This window comes from Thunnus maccoyii, chromosome 19 (genome assembly GCF_910596095.1).
Source record: "Thunnus maccoyii chromosome 19, fThuMac1.1, whole genome shotgun sequence".
In the NCBI taxonomy this organism is placed as follows: Eukaryota; Metazoa; Chordata; class Actinopteri; order Scombriformes; family Scombridae; genus Thunnus; species Thunnus maccoyii.
Genome location: NC_056551.1, coordinates 26,508,461 through 26,529,433, shown reverse-complemented (window position 1 = coordinate 26,529,433; position 20,973 = coordinate 26,508,461). Strand labels below are relative to the sequence as shown.

General features: G+C 39.1%; 3 protein-coding genes across 3 annotated transcripts; 1 reads left to right on the top strand and 2 right to left on the bottom strand.

Moving 5' to 3' along the window:
* Nucleotides 1-102: 102 nt before the first annotated feature.
* Nucleotides 103-8,111, bottom strand: enoph1 (enolase-phosphatase 1). The gene is made up of 6 exons (XM_042395455.1): nucleotides 7,755-8,111; nucleotides 6,535-6,636; nucleotides 5,020-5,222; nucleotides 4,091-4,223; nucleotides 3,736-3,859; nucleotides 103-2,033 (listed from the first exon to the last, which is right to left on the bottom strand). Exons 1-6 carry the CDS (start codon nucleotides 7,836-7,838, stop codon nucleotides 1,894-1,896), a joined length of 786 nt encoding a protein of 261 aa, XP_042251389.1. The 5' UTR covers nucleotides 7,839-8,111; the 3' UTR covers nucleotides 103-1,893.
* Nucleotides 8,112-12,210: 4,099 nt separating this feature from the next.
* Nucleotides 12,211-14,762, top strand: LOC121885859. Its single transcript, XM_042395643.1, has 5 exons — nucleotides 12,211-12,510; nucleotides 12,615-12,727; nucleotides 12,852-12,921; nucleotides 13,039-14,308; nucleotides 14,434-14,762. The coding sequence occupies exons 1-4, from the start codon at nucleotides 12,424-12,426 to the stop codon at nucleotides 13,963-13,965; spliced, it is 1,197 nt and encodes a 398-aa protein (XP_042251577.1). The 5' UTR covers nucleotides 12,211-12,423; the 3' UTR covers nucleotides 13,966-14,308; nucleotides 14,434-14,762.
* A 3,189-nt stretch (nucleotides 14,763-17,951) lies between these two features.
* On the bottom strand, nucleotides 17,952-20,457 carry LOC121886152 (proteinase-activated receptor 3-like). Its single transcript, XM_042396080.1, has 3 exons — nucleotides 20,434-20,457; nucleotides 19,325-19,346; nucleotides 17,952-18,994 (listed from the first exon to the last, which is right to left on the bottom strand). The coding sequence occupies exons 1-3, from the start codon at nucleotides 20,455-20,457 to the stop codon at nucleotides 17,952-17,954; spliced, it is 1,089 nt and encodes a 362-aa protein (XP_042252014.1).
* Between the last annotated feature and the right edge of the window lie 516 nt (nucleotides 20,458-20,973).

The window sequence follows — 20,973 nt, the reverse complement described above, 5'->3', positions numbered from 1 at the left end:
TTTTAAATGCCACACCAAAAAAAATCAGCTCAGTTTATCAATCATGTTATTTTTATACAAGAACGTTTTTATTGGTGATGTAGTTTTGTGTTTTTTTTTAAAACATTATAAGCTTTTGTAACTTTTCAGATGTTTTAGTTTTGTAGGATTGTACAGATCTATGACTGCTTACGTTGTTATTCTTAAAATGCAGCTTTGCACAGCAAGCAATCAGTATCAATAAAAATACAGCAAAATTAGTTTTTATATATATATATATATATATATATATTTTTTTTTTTTTTTTTACAGCATCTATAAATGTATCACCTTTGAGTTTTCACAGCTGCTGTTTCTCAGGTGGGGTGTCGTTCCAATGAAAGCTGACTGGATTATTGGAGTAACCAGAACATTTTGTTTTTGTTTGTTAATCACCTTAAAACACCAACTTTGAAGGAATATTTAGACATTTTGGGAAATACACTTGTTTGCTTTTCTTGCTGGGAGTTAAATGAGAAGGTTGATTGAATCTTCTCATCCAACTCTTGGAAAGAAAACGAGTAATAAGTTCCATTGAACTAGGGTGGTGTGGTCACTCCTTAATAATGTTGGCACTATAATGAGTGTTACGCTGTAATCCAAGATGTTTTCTTCATTTCCAGTGTAAAATTTAGGGTTTAAAGTTCCTGACACCCCTCTATAGCTCTTTATTCTATTTTTGTCTGATGTTTTTCCTGTATTCACTGTGTTGCACACCCTTTTTTGTATTCCGTTTGTATGCCTCACTTAAAAACTACAATTCCCAAGAGGTGGAGCTTCTTCTACCACCAGGATGTTCACAGATGAACTGCATACTGTCAATGATTAGAATGAACTGAATCATTTATCTCCTGATGAAGCTCAAAATACATAAAACCAAAACTTCTCTGACGACTCAAAACCAACTAGAAATTGATTTATGATTTTATGTTTTGTGTGAACTGACCCTTTAACCATTTTAGCTTTACAGTCAAAGTGGTTAAATGTTGATGTTTTTGCATTACAGGGAACATTTTTTAAGGATTTTTACACACTGCTGAACATGAACATTCACGCCGGCTTTTATGTGAGACAAGGCATTTATTGGAAGATTTTTTTTTTTAGATCATCATTTCCTGAATTATACCAATTATGTTTCACACATAAATCATCAATTTGGCAATTTTTAACTTTTTTCATGACCTACATTACAGATAAACAACAAGGATGGCACATTTAAATAGACATTAATTAAGGGGATTAATTAAGACATTTGAACAAAGTTTGAAATGAGAACTTTCTGTCAGCGAATGCATCTATACTGTTGATCTATTTACTAAAACATTACAATGTCCAACAGTTTCAATCACTGAATAAAACTTCATAACATCTGCTATGTGCATGACTGGAACATGTTTACAAAAAAACGGTGACAAATATAACTCACACACATACACACACGACTGGAAAGATTTGACTAAAGAGGATGAGACGTGGCAAACGAACATGGTTCATCTAAAAAGATAAAAAGAGTCGACGTGTTAATGTGCAGTTTCCTTCAGGCTTCGTTGCTTCTTTTAAGCCTCTTTTATTTTTTTTGAGTTCCTGCTCCTCTCCTCCGTTTTCCGTTTGAAAGTCATCCTGAAAGAACTGTATGACGGGACTTCCTCGAGGCTCAGACTTCGTTAGCCGTGTTGGTGGCTAACTGTAGTCCGAGCAGCACCTCCTGCACCTTTTAAACCGTCAATGTGGACAAAACAAAAACATCAGAGTTGCAAAAAAAAAAAAAAAAAAAAAGGAGGAGGGGAAGGGGGGAGCAAAGAAGAGACGGGATGGGTCGTTATGAAATTAAGTCAGAGAAGTTCTCGCTCTCTCTCTCTCGTCCTCCGCGTCGTGTTAAGCGCGTCCCGTCAGTTCCAGTTGGCTAAAGGATGTGATGAGGTTATAGTGGGCTCGCTCTTCATCCGTCAGCTCCATGTTTCCAGGCCTGACGACCACCGCCACGTTCACCCCGACGTCCTCAGCCGCTTTAGCCTCTGCAACGACAAACCCACCAATAAATATATATACACACATGTCAATCCCAGGTGAAATATGATCTTTTATTTTCTAAATGGTCGGCCCATCAAACTAAATTCTTTATTAGCTTCCACAAAGTGATCGCTAGTCTTCCTGAGGTCCACACCAGGACTGCAAATAACCATTATTTTCATTAGCGATTAATCTCGATTAATGAATTAGTCGTTTGGTCTATAAAATGTCAGAAAATGATGAAAAATGTGGATCTCTGTTTCTCAAAGCTGGAGATGCAACCTGTAAATGTCATGTTTTGTCCACAACCCAAATATATTCAGTTTACTGTCATAGAGGACAAAAGAAACCAGAAAAAATTCACATTTGACGAGCTGGAACCGGAGAAATTTAGCATTTTTTATGACAAAATGACTTTTTTGTCAATTATTCGATTATCAAAATAGTAATTTTCTGTTGGTCGACTAATCGATTGACTCATTGCTGCAGCTGTAGTCCAAACAACATGAGCAACAATAAAAACAGCAATTTAAAATAAAATTTATCAATAAAACTAGAGAAAGCTGAGCAAGACAAATAATAAGATCAGAAAATAAAGTTAAATAACTCTGAAAAGGTGAACAATACAAGCTTAAAATAAAAACAAAACTGTCAAAATAGAAACTAAAAGAAGAAAAAGATCTCTGTGAGATCATCATCTAAACATTATGTAGAGAGGCTGGGCTCCTTTAAAAAGTAGAAAACTATTTAGATGCAGATTCTTCTGGATTAAAGAGGGATCCTGTGGAGTTTTTGACCTCTAGTAACACTGTGGAGCAGTTTTTTAATGAGTCGATCACTGTTTGCTTTGTCTTACATACAGTTACAGTCCTGTCAATAGTTTCATATTATTCCACTGATCTACAGGTGGCTGAAATGTGGCAAGAAACTAAAGCTGAACAATCACTTGAAATTTTATAGAAATTGCAGTATGACCTGCAATTTTCAAATTGCAGGAGGCGCAATTTTTGTTGAAGGAGAAATGTGTCTCAAAATACCATTTTAAATTAAATATCATATAATAAATATCATTGTGCTGCAGAGATGTTCTGAGCTACACATCATATTCTACTGACTTAATAAAACATCTTTGATCGGTACAGATACCTGCAAAAATCACACCATAATCATTTTAATGTGTTTTTCAATGAAAATGAGAAAAACAATGTAAAAATGATCATTCCCTCTGATATCACAAGTTGCAATATCAGTCAAAATAATTGCAATTAGATGTTTTTTCAAAATGGTTCAACCCTACAACAAACACAGCAATGCACCAGTAAAAGGCAGAAAAGAAGAAGAAAAAGACGACTGCAGGCTAGTGAACAAGGATGTAAATGATGCAAAATTTAAATACTCTGCAAATGTTTTAAGAGGAACGACCTCCAGGATACTCTCAACAGAACTGTTGTTTCAGGAAAACTCCACAGGGAACCTTTTATTTACACATGACTGCAGGCGTAACAGTTCTTATAATGAGCTGTACTGGCTCCTGCTACTCAGAAAAGCGTTTTATAATCACAATAACTAATACAAGGACAGAATTAACGTATAAAAACCTGACGTAAGCACCACATCAGACAAACTTCTTTAGAGGGAACACATCCTGGCGACTACAGTATGAATTTCTGATGCTGAATTAGGTGAGTAGTTCAGAATAGTACGAACCTCGAGTGACGTCTGTCAGGAATGTGATTTCCTCAGGCTGACATCCGATCCTCTCGGCAATTCTTTCATAGCTTTTGCTGTCAACCTTTGGCCCTATACTGGTGTCAAAGTGACCATCAAATAACTGGGGGAGGAAAAAAAACACACAAACACATCTAATTAAGCACAATAAGGTCTATGACATAAAGAGATTACACTGACCTTTTCAAATTTAAAATAGCATTTCCAAGACAAAATGTACAGAAAAGCCAGAAAATGTTATTTTAATGTCAATATCAACATGTTTGTATTGAAAAGTCTTAATTGTTTGTATTGTGAGAATCAGATATTTGATGAGAGAAGCGATGCTACTTACATCTAAAACATCTCCTTCCACAGAGTATCCAAACAGAAGTTTCTGTGCCTCGACGCTTCCGGAGGAGTAAATGTAGACTTTTAGGCCTTGTCCTCTCCACCTTTTGATGGATGGAATGACGTCCGGGTAGATCCTGTTTGCAACAACATCGACATTAAAAGATTTAATTCCTCTTATAAAGCATAGGGGAGCATCTCAAGGGGAGATGATTTTAACAGTCAAGAGCACGCATGTGACAGTATTGTAACACCAACATACAGATCTATTTGGGAACCAATATGATGACAGAAAAACAATAAAAACCACCACCAGGAGAGCAAGACAGCCATAAAAGCTCCTCAAACGGGCTGTTCTAATGTCAGCTACAGGTACGTGCAGATATTCTTGTTTGAGCAACGTTTTTGCCTGCATTTGTTTACATTTTGGCAAATTGGCTCCATTAAAATATGCTGAATTAGCTACTAGCAGCTCCTGTTTGCAGTGTAGCAGTGGATGTATAGACAACTATCACTGGTTCACATATTACTCTGATACTGAAGAAAATGTAAAAAAGTGATGTTCTGAAGGATCTTTTTTCTCTGATTTCGAAGTGTATTTATGGCGGTTTATTGGCGATGAACATACGAGATAATGATATCCTCAGGAAGTGTTGAGTCACGCTGAATGATATTAATCTGGGTTTCATGTATCTGTGTTGAGATCTGACTGAGTTATGACTCTGAAAAAGACTATTTTTGACAGACTATATCCTGTCATGGTTAAAATGTCGCCTGGAACGATGCGTTAACTCATAGAGGAGCACATGAAACGTTAATCCTGTCTGAATGGAGCGTTAGAAATCTCCCATGATCCTCTCTGCATATCAAACCAAACCCTACAGTTGAACAGAGCATCTGTATAAACGTAAGGAAAACGATCAGTGTACTTACTCGCCTTTGATTCTCCCCGAAGCATAAGCTGCTCTCCACATATGACCCTGGAGTTGTTTGAGTGCTGTTGACTTCCTGTCTGCCGCCATCTGCCACAGCACATTTTCCATTACTTCCCTAATGGCCTTCTCCTCATCTGTGTGAACTGTCTGGTCCACGGCGTGGACGGGGCACGCCCGATTCTGTTTCATGTCCTCTTCGATCTGCAACGACAGTCAGGCTTTTTTATTAGAGAAGCGTTACGGAATGTGTTTTAGATGTTTAGATAAAGTAGAGCTGATAATGTAGATTAAAATCTTGAGAAGACGTTGAAGACTGTGAAGTCTTTATAGATTGTTAAATGTGAATATGTTCTGGTTTCTTTAGTCTTCTATGACAGTAAACTGGACAAAACAAGACATTTGAGGTTGCATCTTGGGCTCTGGAAGATTTATAGAAAAAACAACTAATCGATTAATGGAGAAAATAACCGACTGATTAATCGATAGTGAAAATAATTGTTAGTTCCAACCCTTTGCTGATCTAATATTACATTTCCTGCTTCAAATCTCAATAATTGGGGTAAAATTAAGATATTTTAGGAGTCAGGATTCATGTCACTTCAACACACACACACAGAAATTCGATACACTTTACTGTAATTTAGCAGAATAATCTGCATAATCCGGCAACTATGAGGTTAAACTTCCAACATATAACTTGTTTGAGGGTGTTAACATGTAAACTGGGAACATTTTACACTTCATTCATGCAGCTGTTTGTACTTTCAGGGCTATAAATAACCAAGATTTTCATTATCGACTGATCTGCCAATTATTTTCTCAATTAATTGATTATTTAGTTTATAAAATGTCAGCTGTTTTTTTCTGATCAACAATCCAAAAAATCCAAAAGATATTCAGTTTACTGTCATGTATGACACAGAAAAGCTTCAAATCCTCACGTTCAAGAGGCTGCAAACAGCAAATGTTTTCCTTTAAAAATGACTAAAACGATTATTCCATTATCAAAATAGCTGCTGATTGATTTTCTGCTGATCAACTAATCGATTAAGTAAACAGTATAGAGGTTTATAGTGACTCCATTAGAAGGAGACCAATGAATCCATCGCCTGTTTAAATAATGTACCAGCAATTAAATGATGCAGCAGAAAAGGAGGATTTGTTAAAATAAATAATCTTCCACTTGAAGGAAACATGCAACATATTAAAGCTTGTTGGAACAACTTGTACCACCGTCTACATGACAAGGGGCAAAGTCTTCCCTCCTTGGCTGCTAAGCTGTTGAGGTATTTGTTATGGACTTCAAGTGGACTGTGGGTAGAGACTGGTGCAAGGATTGGCCTCTCTCACTCACTCACTCACTCACACACACACACACACACACACACAATACTTCTGGGTGCTGATAATGTCCAGGATATAGACTTAAGTGACTGCCAAGCTGAGTCACGACCTGCAATAACTTTGAAATGTGATTCTATCAGCGATCAGACACACATGAAAATCCTTTTACCTGTTTCTTTAGGAGATGAACATCTTGTTTACACTCGTCTTCTTCCCAGTGAGTAGACAGGTAATCCTCCAGATGCTCCCTGATGTACGGAAATAAGATATCCTGGGAAAATAAATAGACAATGCGTACTCATCAGGCGTGTTACCAGATGCTCCTTATAGATAAAAAATAAACATATACAAAATGAACTGGGTCATATTTTAGATATTGTCATATCATGATACAGCAAGTGTCGTCTTTTTCTGGTTTTAAAGGCTGCATTTCAATATACTGAGGTAATTTTTCTGAACTTATCACACTGTTGTAGCTGTTCTATTATTTGCCTTTACTCGCTTAGTCATTATATCCACATTACTCATGATTATTATTATCAAAAATCTCATTGTGTAAATATTTTGTGAAAGCACCAATAGTCAGTACTCCCTACAATGTTATCACCATATCGATATGGAGGTTTTGGGACGCAAACATTATGATATTTGATTTTGTCCATATCACCCAGCCCTACTCTGCTATATAATATTTGGCCTTGTTAGTGAACTGTGCTGCGTTCACGCCATATGGGACGGATGGGAAATGTTATGTTTCAAGCTGTTAAGACAAGTTAAGGAGTAGATTTCAGTTGGTTATTTGAGGGTCAAAAATATTGTGCATTTACTGTGCAATATCACATTATGTATTACATATATATATTTCATTTGTGTTTAAATACACTGAACGACGGGTTTTGGCTTACTTGAGTTATCCATGTTTGTTTGTTTGTTCGTTTTTGACGCTTACGTACAATAAAATAGAAAGTCGGATATTTAGGAGTTTTTAGAAAAGTCAGTATTTCTTAATCATAAATAAGACTTGGATATTGATTCTATTTATAAGTAGGAACCTATATTTACAATTACTCCGATATGACTTGAACGCGTCTGTCATCAACCAGATGGGGACTCTAAATGTTGTGACTAATACATTTTTAACGAGTTGGTTATGCAAATGGAATATAGAGTGAATAATTAAGACAAAAAGCAGTGAAGTGTACAAACAAGAAAGAAAAATAAGAGTAATATTGAGATAGATCACTCAATATGCTACAAGTCCACAAAGGTCCAAACACCGCCGAGCTATTAGCTGCTTGCTACTCGATGACAGGCATCTATTAGCGGCTTAAAAAAAACCGTTGTTGGACGCTACATAATCAACTAACAAGAAACAGCAACAAAACTTACCTTTACAAACGTGATTGGTGTTGTTGTGCCTTCAATATCCAGCAAGAGTGCACTGGTGCAAGAAGGAATTGAAACAGTGGCCATTTTCAGGCGAGTCTTAGCTGACGTTAGCTTAACCAGCTGCTGCAGAAAGCTTCACACCGGCAGGTCTTCGCTGGTTCTCTGAGCGGAGCAAACAGACGGATTTTATTTACTGCTGCTGAGAAATGCGTCTCCACCTGGTTAGCTGTTAGTCACCAGCTCGCTTTCATTACCACCGCCTGGCAGTTAACAGTGAGGACACATGTTCAGACTGTCAGTGCAGCTCCAGCTCAGAGGAGGAGGCTGTCATTACCATTGATATGCGCCGCGCATGCGCGAGCGGGTCAGCCATCTTGGACAGCTAAGTACGGCAACACCTCTTGGACAAACCACATAGACCCGCCCGACTCAGTAATGTGAGGGGTTTGTTATGGGTTTGTTCAATCATAAAAGTCACTTAACACAAAAGTACAGAACAGTTTTATTTGGTTATTTTCCAATTAGATACGTAGTGTCAATGTTCCAAATGTTTCTGTGCAGTACATAACCTCCTACATGCAGCTATTTCCTTTTAAGATGACATTTTTTATGACTGAAATGTGACTGAAGGTATGAATCTAGTTTTCCAGATGTTAGATGCTTTATCTCTTTGTCTGCTTTCATCCCCTCCTCCAAACTCTTGTGCTCATCACTGTTTCCATAAAGAAATCCTGCATGTTTGCTGAAGTCCCTCTGTTGTGTGCACTTTTTCCATTTTGGTGTCTTCGCTGTTCCTCTGCAGTGAGGGGAATTTCCATTTAGATGAGTCATTATCATAAAGTCACTCTGAAGCTGGGATGAAATTACCTGAACGTTGTGACTTTCAGATTTGAAAACCTCTGCTCTCAAACAATACGTGGAAGTGTGTGTAAAAAACAATTACCTGTCCTTGATATGATTTATTTTAATAAGAAAAGGCTCAAGTGAATGCAGTGTAAAGGTGGATTCCTCTGGTGTCTACACATACTGAATAAAGAGTTTCATTTGAACAGCTGTGGGAGTTTTGTTCAGTTTATTCAGTCCAAATATAACCACTCACACCAGCAGATGGCACTATTTACACAAGCCTAACCAAAGCAGGACCCAACGTCTGTCAGGGTTTATGAGTTAATCAAAGACTGTTATAGAGACTCATTTTATTACTAACTTCTGAATCACTTTATGACTGCTCTCTAGTGAGTCTTCATGTTTGTTTTGCGGTCAAAGATCGCAATGATTCCTAGTATTTAGTGTAGTTTATTTGACATCAGGATAACATCTGGAGCTGTTGGAATTTGCTGTTTGTCAACATGTGGTCTTGGTTTCAGGCCCAGAACAGCCCTGACTAACCTGTTCTGAAAGATCTCTACTTTGTCTTTAAGTCACTTTCCCAGATCTTCAAACCATGTACAGGTTGTTTAGTCAAAGCAACTCAAAATATCAGAGCTTGGCCGATTCCTTTATCAATAAAGTTTGTTTTTCTAGACAAACAAGATTAAGACTCTACAGCTTGAGGGCCCGTAAGGGTGCTAACATGCTCACAACGACAACTGTAACATGCTGATTTTACCAAGTATAATGTTCTTAGTTTAGCGTGTTAGCATGTTCATTAATTAGCACTAAACACAAAGTACAGTTGATGAGTGATGGGAGTGTTATTAGTCTTGCAGGTATTTGGTCATGAATTAAAGTATTGGAAAACTTAAAATTTTGACCTGATGGTGGCGCTAGCTGAAAAGTTAATCATCAAAGTTATTACAGTTCATCCTTAGGACAACATGAATGTCTGCAGCAAATCATGTGGCTATCCATCTAATAGTTGAGTCATTTCACTCAAAACCACAAACACTTTTGACAGAATATTATCCTGGAGCAGGGAGGGATTCAGTGTTTTGCTGCCTGCTTAAAGGATACGTTCACAATTTTTCAAGTCTGTCTTAAAATAATAGTCGGGTTCTAATCATTTCTACTGTTTATACTGGCCCATTATAAGATCCTTTCCTATTGTGCTTTCAACGCAAGTAATGGGGAACAAAATCCAAAGTCCTCATTCTGTGTGAAAATGTATTTAAAAGTTTATCAGCTGTCCAAATTAGTCAAAGCAAGTGTATATCTTGGATAGTTCCAGCATTTTTAGTAGAAATTTCCCTCTTTTTTGTTTTACAACCTTTCAACTGCAGCTCAAGAGGGAAACACTGTCCAGACAAACAGAGAGAATTTTGTATTAAAAAGACAGAAACTTGGAAGATATTTACTTGATTTGACTAATTTGGGTGACTGAAGTCTTACATAAGCTTCAGATAAACTTTTGAATACATTTTTGCACAAAACGAGGGCTGTGGAAGCGGATTAGGAAGAACGATTACAGCGAACAAAACCTCTTTAAATGTCCATATGGGCAGCTGACGATCATTTTAAGAAAATCATTTGAAAAACTATGAACCTAAAGTTGTACCCAAGTGATTTAGAATTGCATTTCCATGAAGTTGAGGGACTCACAAGAGAGAGATTAAAAACAATGGTCAAAACTGAAGCAGAGGCCAAGATAAATGCCTCAAGCTCCAAAAACGCTTCATGGATCCTACATTTCCCTTAATGCAGTAATGCAATAATTCTTTTAAACCCCACACCTTCAGTTTGTAATGCAGGCTTTAAGATAATAACATAAATCACTTTTTTTAGACTTTGGGGAACTCCTCTTGACGAGTAAACTGAACTTCATGTGTGAAATTACACATTAAAAGTTGATTTATTTGGATAAACACAATCCACAATGTTTTTTTTTAATCTGAAATTTTAGGACAATATTAACAGAATCGTACAACACTGATATACAGTAAGAGTCAACAGATTTAATCCATAAATAGACTTCATATTTGTTTCCAGACAGTACAGTTACTATTAGCTGTGTCTCAATTCAGGGGCCGCATCCTTCGAAGGCTCCATTTGAAGACTGAATGCGTCACAGCAGCGCGACCAAGGTCGTCTCATTCCGACACGTAGGTCTATCTGTGGACTCGCAGCATCTACACGACACACCCACTTTATTAGGTTCATTAGGTTCAGGCATGAGGAGGGGGATGGTGAGGGTCAGGGGTCAGGGGTGTGTGTGTGTTGTGTAACATGCCGTTACGGTCATGTATTGCGTGACCGTAAAGTTCAGCTGATAACAGCAACAAACAGCCGGAAAGTCGAACAGTTTCAGGACGAAATGTGAAATGAGCAAATCAGCACTCAGCTTCAATTCATAATGTTAAAAACTACAAACCAGAAATCTTGGTGTCGTCATGGATTCAGACCTGAATTTCAACAGCCACATTAAGACAATTACATATTCGGCCTACTATCACCTGAAGAATATATCAAGGATTAAAGAACTCATGTCTCAACAGGATTTGGAAAAACTTGTCCATGCATTTATCTTCAGCAGACTTGACTACTGTAACACTGTCTTCACAGGTCTCCCTAAAAAATCGATCAGACAGCTTCAGCTGATTCAGATCCTTTCTATGACTAAGAAAGTGGATCATATCACTCCAGTAATATTTTACACTGCACTGTAACTTTTATTCTCCTGTTTTATGTCTTATTCCTTTTTAGCTTCTTTTTATTTCCAAATTTAACACTTTTTAATTGTATTTAAATGTCTTTTTACTTGTGTTGCTTTTATATTCTGTCTTGATGCCTTTTATGCTCTATGTAAAGCATTTTGAATTGCCTTCAAATGTGCTATACAAATGAACTTGCCTTTTGGCCCATTTAAATGTTGTTGCACTGTTTGTCTTCCTCTCACTACTATTATATGTTGCTGAGCAACTTCTGCCCTCCTGCCCATGGATGTATTATAAGAGCTGGATACCGGACAAAAAATTCCAGGTTTGCTTCCTTATTGTGCAGCCCACTGATTTTGCGCAGTAGTGTTTCTAGTGCTCCCATCCGCGAGTTCCTGCTCGGCCCACAGACTTTACATTGTGATGATATTTCTCGGTTTTGGAAAAGTTTTACAAATATAAAACCTCCATGGATCAATAATTCATAATAGAAAGAGTCATAATTGATGTTGTTTGCCTGTCAACAGTTTTACAGACGTCTCTTTTACAATGGTCGTCTATGGGGAAAATGCTTTTTGGGGGATTTTTTGCAGCGATACTGTGAGTGACCACTGGGAAAAATTGTCTGCAAGGCTGAGTGGCAGGGGCCCTATAACCCACCCCCACACCCCCTCCCCACCCCACTCCATGACCCCCCCTCAGCCCCTTGACCACTTTTTAGCATTTTTCAAAATTACCGTATTTTCTCTAATAGTGGCTGGTGTTCAATTAAAATAAAGGCCCCGGCCACTATTAGAGAAAATACGGTATGCAGTGGGCGGAGTTAAGCTCATTTGCTCATCAGTTCCGTCCTTTGATGTGTCAAGAATGTCGATGATGTCACACACATCTACATTCCGAATATTCTTAACTTGAAGAACAATTGCACATTCTCACTCATTTGGTACCTGATTGCTCAGCTGTCCAAACCCTCTGAACCGACGTATTCGTTCCTTGCGTTCGAAAAACCTGTTTACTGATTGTTTACTTCACAGATTTATTGTTTTTTTCTCTCTGTGGAAAACTGACAACTCTTAAAAATGGACGCCAACGCCATCTTTAAACGAGTCCAACAAATGAGACCATCCTCTCTCTCTGAAGAAGAGCGATGCCGCTACCAAGCAGAAGTAAGTCACTGTCAAATGTAAAGGTGCACTGTTCAATTGAATGTTACATTTGAGTATAATATGGTGTTTCTGTGAGCTGATTGTTTGCTGAATCTGTCTTGCAGAAAATGATGCTCAGGCAATTCATGCTCCTGAAGCAGCAGGATCAAGTCCCCGATCATCTAACTGTTCAACAGATGAAGACCTGGCTGCTGACAGGAGGGAGCTTTGTGGAGGAGTAAGTCAAACTGACCATTTATTTGACTCATATACTGATAGAAAACTGACAGATTATATTACAGCTTTTTTACAAACATGTAACAGTTGTAGAAAATAATACAATATTTTTTCTATTCTTACAGGTCTCAGGAAATTACGATAATGAATGATGATGGCAGACTTGAGACAAAACATCTCCTCATGGCTGAACTGGTGAGTAAATATAGTGAATCTTCAGACTGTAGTTTGATATGTAAACCTGTATGTAACACTAGTCTACTATAAACCTTTATTATCTTACTGTTGAGACTAACTGAGTGTTGTTGACAGGCCTGGACAACGGAGAGGAGGTTCTGTCTCAGTCAAATCGAGCAGGAGGTCCAGGAGGAGCTGGACGAGGAGAAGCGGCTTTCACAGCTGCTGAACAGGAAGGTCACACTGGAGGGCCTTCAGATGTTTGTTACAGTCTTCCGACCAAAAGCAGAGAAGGCTGTGCGAACATATCTACCATCACTGTTCAGCAAGCTCCTGAAATATTTTGGTGGATCTCACATCCCTCCCGTCTCTTCAGGGGATGCAAAGCCACAAGAGCTGTTAGACCTCCAGAAGAGCACTGCACCAGTCATCCAGGAGGTGATTAACACCACTCTTAAGTTCCTCCTGGAGGAACCAAAGTCTGCAGGCCAAATTGAAGCAGCCAGCGTTGAGGTTGGGAGACTGCTGAGGGACTCAGCAGCTCCCTGTCTGCCTCGGTACGGACCTCTCTCTGCAGCCCCTCTGCTCGGGGTCTGCACTATAGCAGCAGGATTCATGGTCAAATCCATCTTTAAGGAGTTTGACCGTTACTCCCAGAAGATCTTCCACATAATGGACTATGATGACAGCTTCTTTTCTGCAAGAGAGAACGTCATCTTTGCGATCCAAGATATGGAAAATAGAGTGCAGGCTGCCGCATGCAGACCTCAGCCTCAGCTCAGCACGGCGGTAGGGTCACAAGAAGGACCTCTGGAGGAGAAGACGGCTTCTCCAGAGGTCTCGTTGGATGAGACAAGCGCTGTGAGGACATCCTCATCCTCAAGACTGGAGACCAACGTGATTGTATATATGGAACCTGAGCTGGAAGTCCTGCAGGAGGAGTTGGAGGCTGAGGACTTCGGAGTTCAGAGAAAGATGAAGAGGAAGAAGAGGGTGCGTGCCTTCTTCCATGGCATTTGGAGGGCAATGTCACGCTGCTTCCATTGTCCCTCTGAAGACTAAATAATAGCGATGTCTGTGCCACGGAAGACCAAAAAGAGGGACTTCTAGGGGGGAGAGAGGATTCACAAGTGTCTGTCACAGAGGACTAAAAAGGGGGACATCTGAAGGAGAGGGAGGGTACTTATATAAGAATAATAGCAATGTCTGTGCCACTGAAGACCAAAAAGAGGGACTTCAAGGTTTCTGCTATAGAACACCAAACACCAAAAGAGACTTCTGGGGGGGGTTATACAAAGGTTTCCTCACTGGATGAGGGGACAACCACTGTGACGACCAGAATCAAGTCCCTGATCATTTCACTGTCAGACAGATGAAGACCTGGCTGCTGACAGGAAGAAACTTTGTAAGTCAAACTGACCGTTTATGTGACTCATAAACTGATAGAAAACTGACATATTATATTACAGCTTTTTTAAAAACACGTAACAGTTGTAGAAAATAACACCATCTCTTTTTTTATTTTTACAGATTTCAAGAAATGATCGGGAGACCAGAGACAAAACATCTCCTCATGGCTGAACTGGTGAGTAAAACATAGTGAATCTCCAGACTTCAGTCTAACTGAGTGTTGTTGACAGGCCTGGACCACAGCGAGGAGATTCTGTCTCCATCAAATGAAGCAGGAGGTCCAGGAGGAGCTGGACGAGGAGAAGCAGCTTCGACAGCTCCTGAGCAGGAAGGTCTCACCGGATGAGGAGACAACCACTCTGTCCATGTTAAGACTGGAGAGACCACTGCAGACTAAATAAAATCAGTGTCTGTAATATCTGTCTGTAATGCTTGACTGCATTAAATAAACTAGAGCAGTGCACATTCAAAACATGTCTGTTGGTAAAGGGCTGATTGCTTGGCCTCCGGATGTCACATCAACACATAGAACAATGAATACAGTTGATGTTGAGGTATGAATGAGTAAATACACCAAGAACAGGAAAGAAAGTAACATTCTATTATACACAGTTTATATGAATAATACACTCAGTACTATGGTAGTAAATACACGTTCTCTTCTCATTTCAAGTAAAATAAGGGCTGCATTTAAAAATGAAATAATGTGCATCTTAAAACAAAGTGGATCGATCATATCGGGCTCTTAGATCGATCTTATTTTCTGTGCCTTCACTTCAGATTTGAGTGGGTATGTTTGCTCAAAAGACTTGTACTTTGTCTGCAGTGGTGCTTCACAATTACCACAGTCTCGGAGCAAATGAGATAAACTGGTTTTGAGCAGTTACTAAATTCATATCAGCGTATCTTGGAGGCAGTACTTGTCTTGGTCCACATTCACTACAGAAACAATACATCAAGAAACTAATGATTCAAATCTTTAATTCAAACATAAATTTTACCTGTATCCTTCCTCTGAATCAACAATAGTTGTAGAGCTGCATCTAATGATTATAACCTCCCAATTATTTTATCAATTAATAGTTTTTTTTGTCTATAAAATATCAGAAAATATGAAGTGGTCATATGAAAAACTAAAGACACTCATCAGCCAGACATTTGTCCGTTCTCTGTTAAAGAGCAGCTGAGATTGACACTAAAATGAGAATTGGTGGTCCATCTTAGAAGTCAGTCCACCTTAAGTGAGCCTGGTCAGGTTAGGCTAACGCGTTGTTGCTAACTTCAGCGCTAACCCGTCGATAGACGAGTATTTTCTTTGTCTTGAGGAGCTGCAGCATTTATAAACTGACAAACTGTAGTCTGTACTGTACATTTACTACCAGATTGACAACTTACTGCTAAACTTTTCATCTTCTCTGCCCCCATTCACGTCACTTTTCTGGCGCTCACTCTCCGCACTCGCTCACCCACACGCGCTCATTTACATACACACAAACACACACACACACACACGCACACTGCCCTATTCCTTAACAGAGCTACGCTAGTCTTGTACCTTTCACGTAGATGTCCTTTGAAGAACGAAGGGAGGGAGGATAACTCAAAACAATTCCACAATAACTTAGAGTGTTATTGTGTTCGCACAGTGTGCGAGAGAAAATTATTATTTCCCCTTTGATATTAATGATCGTCTGAAATTTTAGTGGCGGCGCTCATAATTTTGCAGCAGCGGTGCGGCGCTGCTGAATGGATATAGGGAAACACTGTAGCCTACTATAGCTGAAAGGGGACGTATTATGCTTTTCCTAATTTTCAGACATATATATATATAATGTCACAATGTCGGATGTTCATACTAAAAGTGGCTGATGTGTCAAATAACGAGGTAAACGTATGTAGCAAAAAGCTGCAGCTTCAGATTGCTCTGAACACTCGGTTTCCAACATTTTTTTCTACTTTCAGCCCGAGCTGATGTCAGTTCGTGACAGATTTCTTTATATGGACGTCTGCTACGTGCACAGCGCGCGAGTTCGCTGCTCTGCTCCACAAGTAGTTACGCCAAGCCACGACGCTATTACACAGCACAGCAAAGTAAAATAAGTAGTTTACTTGTTGGAGGTGTGCTGGTTGTCTGCAGCTCTTCATAAATCATCTCACTGTAGCTGTTTCTGCTTGTATTATTCCTCCCTGCATTATTTGTAACTGATCCGCTGAACAAATAGCTCCAATTAGCTACATATGTTATATGTTAGCGCCGCTAATGAAGCTCCACTAAGTCAGTGAGGAACATGTTTTTACTTCCTGTAAATTCTTCATAATAAAAGTCTCCTGTTAGTTAGTCATGTAAAAGCTTTTGATTTGAAACAGTAAAGCAGGAAATGTTTGGTTTGCAGTGATGGTAAAGTTACACAACTCTGATACGTAAAGCTGGCCAATCAGAACAGAGCGGGCTCATCGGGAGGCGGGCCTTAAAGAGACAGGAGCTAAAACGGAGCGTAAGAGAAACTGTGTATATTGAGGGGCTGCATAAAGGGCCAGTATGAGATAAATAAAGAGTTTTTTGAACTTTGAATCATGCAGACCTACTCTAGTGGAGTCTAAAAATAAAAATTTAGAGCTGGAATGAGCATATTAGGTCCTCTCTAATAGTCCACCTCCTTTGGGCTCAATCCATAATCAGCTGCATGTGTCAGGTAGTTTCTCAGGAGGATTTCCTTTTCTGTGGAGAAAACCCTCTTGGGGGTTCCAGTATCCTGCTCTGGGAAATGATTTGGATCTCTGGCACTCTAGCCTCTGCCTCTTCTTGTGAAAACACTACAGATTCACATGGAGAGGAGGAGGAGAAGAGAGGAGCTCAGTGCATCATGGGTAGTCCCCCAGCAGTCTAGGCCTGTAGCAGCATAACTAAAGGCTGGCCCTGACTATAAGCTTTTCCACACCATTCTACTTTTGGAGACTCTAGGAACCACAAGTACGCCTGCTGTATATACATTTGATAATAATAATATCTTTATTTATATAGCACCTTTAAAAACAGAGTTTACAAAGTGCTTTGACAGACAAAGCAGAAGCAGTACAATGCAAAGCAAAGACACGACACAGAAAACAATAACAGGTTTTTTGTTGAACTATGTGTCAATTAGGCTTCACTTCCTGTTGCAATACTACATAAGTGAAATATTAATGCAGCAATACATTTAGCAGAGGGCAACTGACATGGATATACATTTTCATGAATACTGGACATTGAATGTAGGAGATATGTTTTAATCAACATTGTTTATTATAGCTTCATACATGACTATTATTAATACAAAAGCTTGAGAGGCTCATTTTCCAAAGTTAGTGTGTTTCACATCATTCCTTGTTAGCTACACTAATTTCAAGCACAATTTGCCTCTAAACTAACTTCACTTCAAAGTTTTTCCTTCAAACTTCACATAATTCAAATATATAACAACACAGACTGTTGTAAAAATAATCAATAAACTATTTCAAAATGAACATACTTTCCTTTCATCTTTTATATACATTAACACATATGTTGACATCATTCCTTCTCTTGCACATAAGAAAAACTGTATTGCTACATAAAAATATTTATTCAATCTGCGGAGAACATAAACTCTGTCTCAAGTCTATGTGTTCTCGGTCTTGCTCTTACGGGGCTTTAAGTGAGGCCTGGAGCCTGCAGACTTTGACATGAAGATGAAGAGGAAGGGGTCCAGACAGGCATGGAGGCAGCACAAACACACTGCCACATTAAAGTACACATACAAACTCTCTGTTCCGTACAATGACAGTTGCATGTAATAGAGGAAGTGCAGGAGTCCAGCGGGGGTAAAACACACCAGGAAGATGACAAACACCAGTGAGCTGGCCTTGATGTACATCGTCCAGTCGAGGTGTGACTGGTTGAGCTCACAGATGATCCGGGCGTAGCACACAACCGTGACCACCAGCGGCACCAGGAGGCCTAAGATGGTTAGTAAGAGGTTGTAGTAGAGCAGGAAGTTATGGGAGCTGTAGTGCAGAGGCAATAAGTCATGGCAGGTGATTCGGCCCAGTTCAGAGAGCAAATAGGTCTGCTGGACGAGGAGCTCAGGGACAACAGTGGCACCAAACACCCCCCATACGGCCAAGCTGACCCAGGCAGTGCACATCCTCTTGGCAAGTCTTTGGTACATGAACGGGTGCACTACAGCCAGGTAGCGCTTGATGCTGATGCAGGCCAGCGTCTGGGCTGAGCAGTAGAGGTTGCCATAGAAACAAGCCGTGACCACTCGACAGGCAGGCTCTCCGAGCTCCCAGTGGTTTCCATGGAGATAGTAGTGAGCCTTGAAGCAGAGGGAGAGGAGGAGGAAGAGGTCGGAGACAGCCAGGCTGCAGTAGAGGATGGCCGAGGACACCTTCCTAATTTTAGTGGCCAAAGTGCACAGAATGGCGACATTGGCTGGGACCCCGAAAGCCACGACAAACATATAAATAATGGGGATGACCCTCGTGCTCACAGTGCTGTTGAGGAAGCCTGCTGTGCTGTTGCTTAGTAACAGCAGTGCTTGAGGATGAGGTGAAATGGGAGCTTGTGTCCCGTTTAGGACAAGAGGGAGCTGAGTCTGAATGTCCCCGAGAAATGATCCACGCCCAAAGTGGAAATTCTGCTCCTTTACTTTCCCTTCCCCTGCAACAAAAACAACAAAATACAAAAGTTAACAAGAATTCTAACAATTATATTGATTCTTTGGCTCATAATCATAGGGAAACCACTTTTGGTGCTATGCAGCACCTATCTTTAAAGGTGCTATACAGCACTTTTGTCAAATGGTGCTATAAAGAACCATTAAAGGTGCCATATAGCACTATATCGCTTTAACAAAAATGGTGCTAAATAGCACCCAAAAGTGGTTATTTGGCTTGTAATCATAGGGGCGTGTACAGATGGAGCCACAATGATGACAGGCAGGCATGTCTCCTTTTCAGGGCTTCTTCTTCTTTCCCCAACTAAACTAACCTGAAGAACCAGTGGAGAACCTCTAAAGAACCACACGGGGGCTTAAAAGATTCTTTGTACGGCAGCAGTGCTATATAACATCTCAACCACCCAAAGAACCATTGAAAAACCACCATTTTTTTGTGTGTTCAGTGGTGCAAAATATAAGTACATTTACTCAAGTATTTTTTATCCAATTTTGAGGTGCTTTACTTGAGTATTATCATTTTATGCTACTTGATACTTCAGAGGGAAATATTGTACTTTTTACTATACTAGGCTACATTCATTGCACAGCTTTAATTACTTTTCAGATTGAAATTTTGCATAAATTAACAAACATGAGCTTATAAATTACATTGCGTTGTCAAAGATTAAACCAATTGTTTCCACCCTTTCAGTCTTGTGAGCTCTCATATAAAATCAGTGTCTAGCTGTATCACTTTGTCATGTTTCAGATGTCTGAGACATTTCCCCCCTAAACGTCTTACATGGTTTCATTTCATTTTCATTTCAATAACTGTTCAAATGATCCAACATTTCACAAAAAAACATCAGAGCTTTGTTTTTTTCTTCTTTCCTGTCCCATTAATCATCTCACGACTTCTCAGATTTATCCATAAAAAAGAGTTGAAAAAGGATTTAAACAATTAAAGAAATATCAAAATATTGACTAAACAGTTCTAATATTGATAATAAAATACCTTGTCCCAGTTACAATAATGTGTTGTTTGGTGTTATAGTGAATCTGTGACAGTCACCACTGTCCAATATATAATACATATTATCTAACACAATATAATCAGCTCTTCACTTTTGTTACTGATAGATGTCAGCAAAGTGTATCAGTAGCAAATAATATTTTACATGATATTCTACACTTAACAAAATCACCAGATGAGTTTATGAAAGGTCATAGTTAAACAACACAGAAGTATATTCTTAAACTAGTGTTATAAGCATTTCTTACCTTTATTTTGGAGTGTACCACTTAGACAAGGAACAAAAATGAGACAAAACAGAAGTTTCTCCATAATTTCTTCTTCTTTGAACAGCACTCAACTCAAGCACAAGAGTCACATCTCACTTCTCTACACTCAGCTCTACGTTTCATCACTATTTAAAGTCACCTTGGTCTGATGCTGCTCTGTCATCACTCGAATCCGACCAGGTTAAAAAAAAAGAAACTTGACATTTTCGCTGAACAGGAATGTGGGTTGTCCTTGGTTTGTGTTTTGTGTGTTCTTGTGAACCAACAGTTTCACATCTTGATTTGATCTTTATCACTGCATTAATATTTAAGATAAATGTTTACAGCCTGACATTTTGGCATCTTTGGAAACATTTTTGGAATTTTTTTCCCCAGAAGTGTGATGCCAGGAGGGATATAGTGAGGTTATACATGCTAAAAAAAAGTAGGTTAAGTGGGGAAATGCCTGTCTGGAGATGATAAGCGTGTTTGGACATGAGCAGTTTTGTTTAATCTTCATTTCTGCTCTTGTTGTCTTGTTTTTTCCATGATGATACTGTATTTCATGTCATATTTTGGTTCATCAACCCTTTAGAAAACTGTGTTTCTGATACTTCAGCTGGCAACACACGTCTCTGCTCAAACTCCTTGGTAGAATTAGACATCTCCTCAGGTAGCTGCTGACTCTCCTCTCCAGGTC

Coding starts and splice junctions, on each gene's coding strand:
- enoph1 (XM_042395455.1), bottom strand. CDS start 7,838: ATGGCCACTGTTTCAATTCCTTCTTGCACCAGTGCACTCTTGCTGGAT. Junction 6,637..7,754: donor CACCAATCACGTTTGTAAAG/GTAAGTTTTGTT, acceptor TTATTTTCCCAG/GATATCTTATTTCCGTACAT. Junction 4,224..5,019: donor TCGGGGAGAATCAAAGGCGA/GTAAGTACACTG, acceptor TGTTGCAAACAG/GATCTACCCGGACGTCATTC.
- LOC121885859 (XM_042395643.1), top strand. CDS start 12,424: ATGGACGCCAACGCCATCTTTAAACGAGTCCAACAAATGAGACCATCC. Junction 12,511..12,614: donor GATGCCGCTACCAAGCAGAA/GTAAGTCACTGT, acceptor TCTGTCTTGCAG/AAAATGATGCTCAGGCAATT. Junction 12,728..12,851: donor GGAGGGAGCTTTGTGGAGGA/GTAAGTCAAACT, acceptor CTATTCTTACAG/GTCTCAGGAAATTACGATAA.
- LOC121886152 (XM_042396080.1), bottom strand. CDS start 20,457: ATGACAGAGCAGCATCAGACCAAG. Junction 19,347..20,433: donor CAGAGCAGCATCAGACCAAG/GTGACTTTAAAT, acceptor GTGGTTCTTTAG/AGGTTCTCCACTGGTTCTTC. Junction 18,995..19,324: donor GTTCTCCACTGGTTCTTCAG/GTTAGTTTAGTT, acceptor TTTTTGTTGCAG/GGGAAGGGAAAGTAAAGGAG.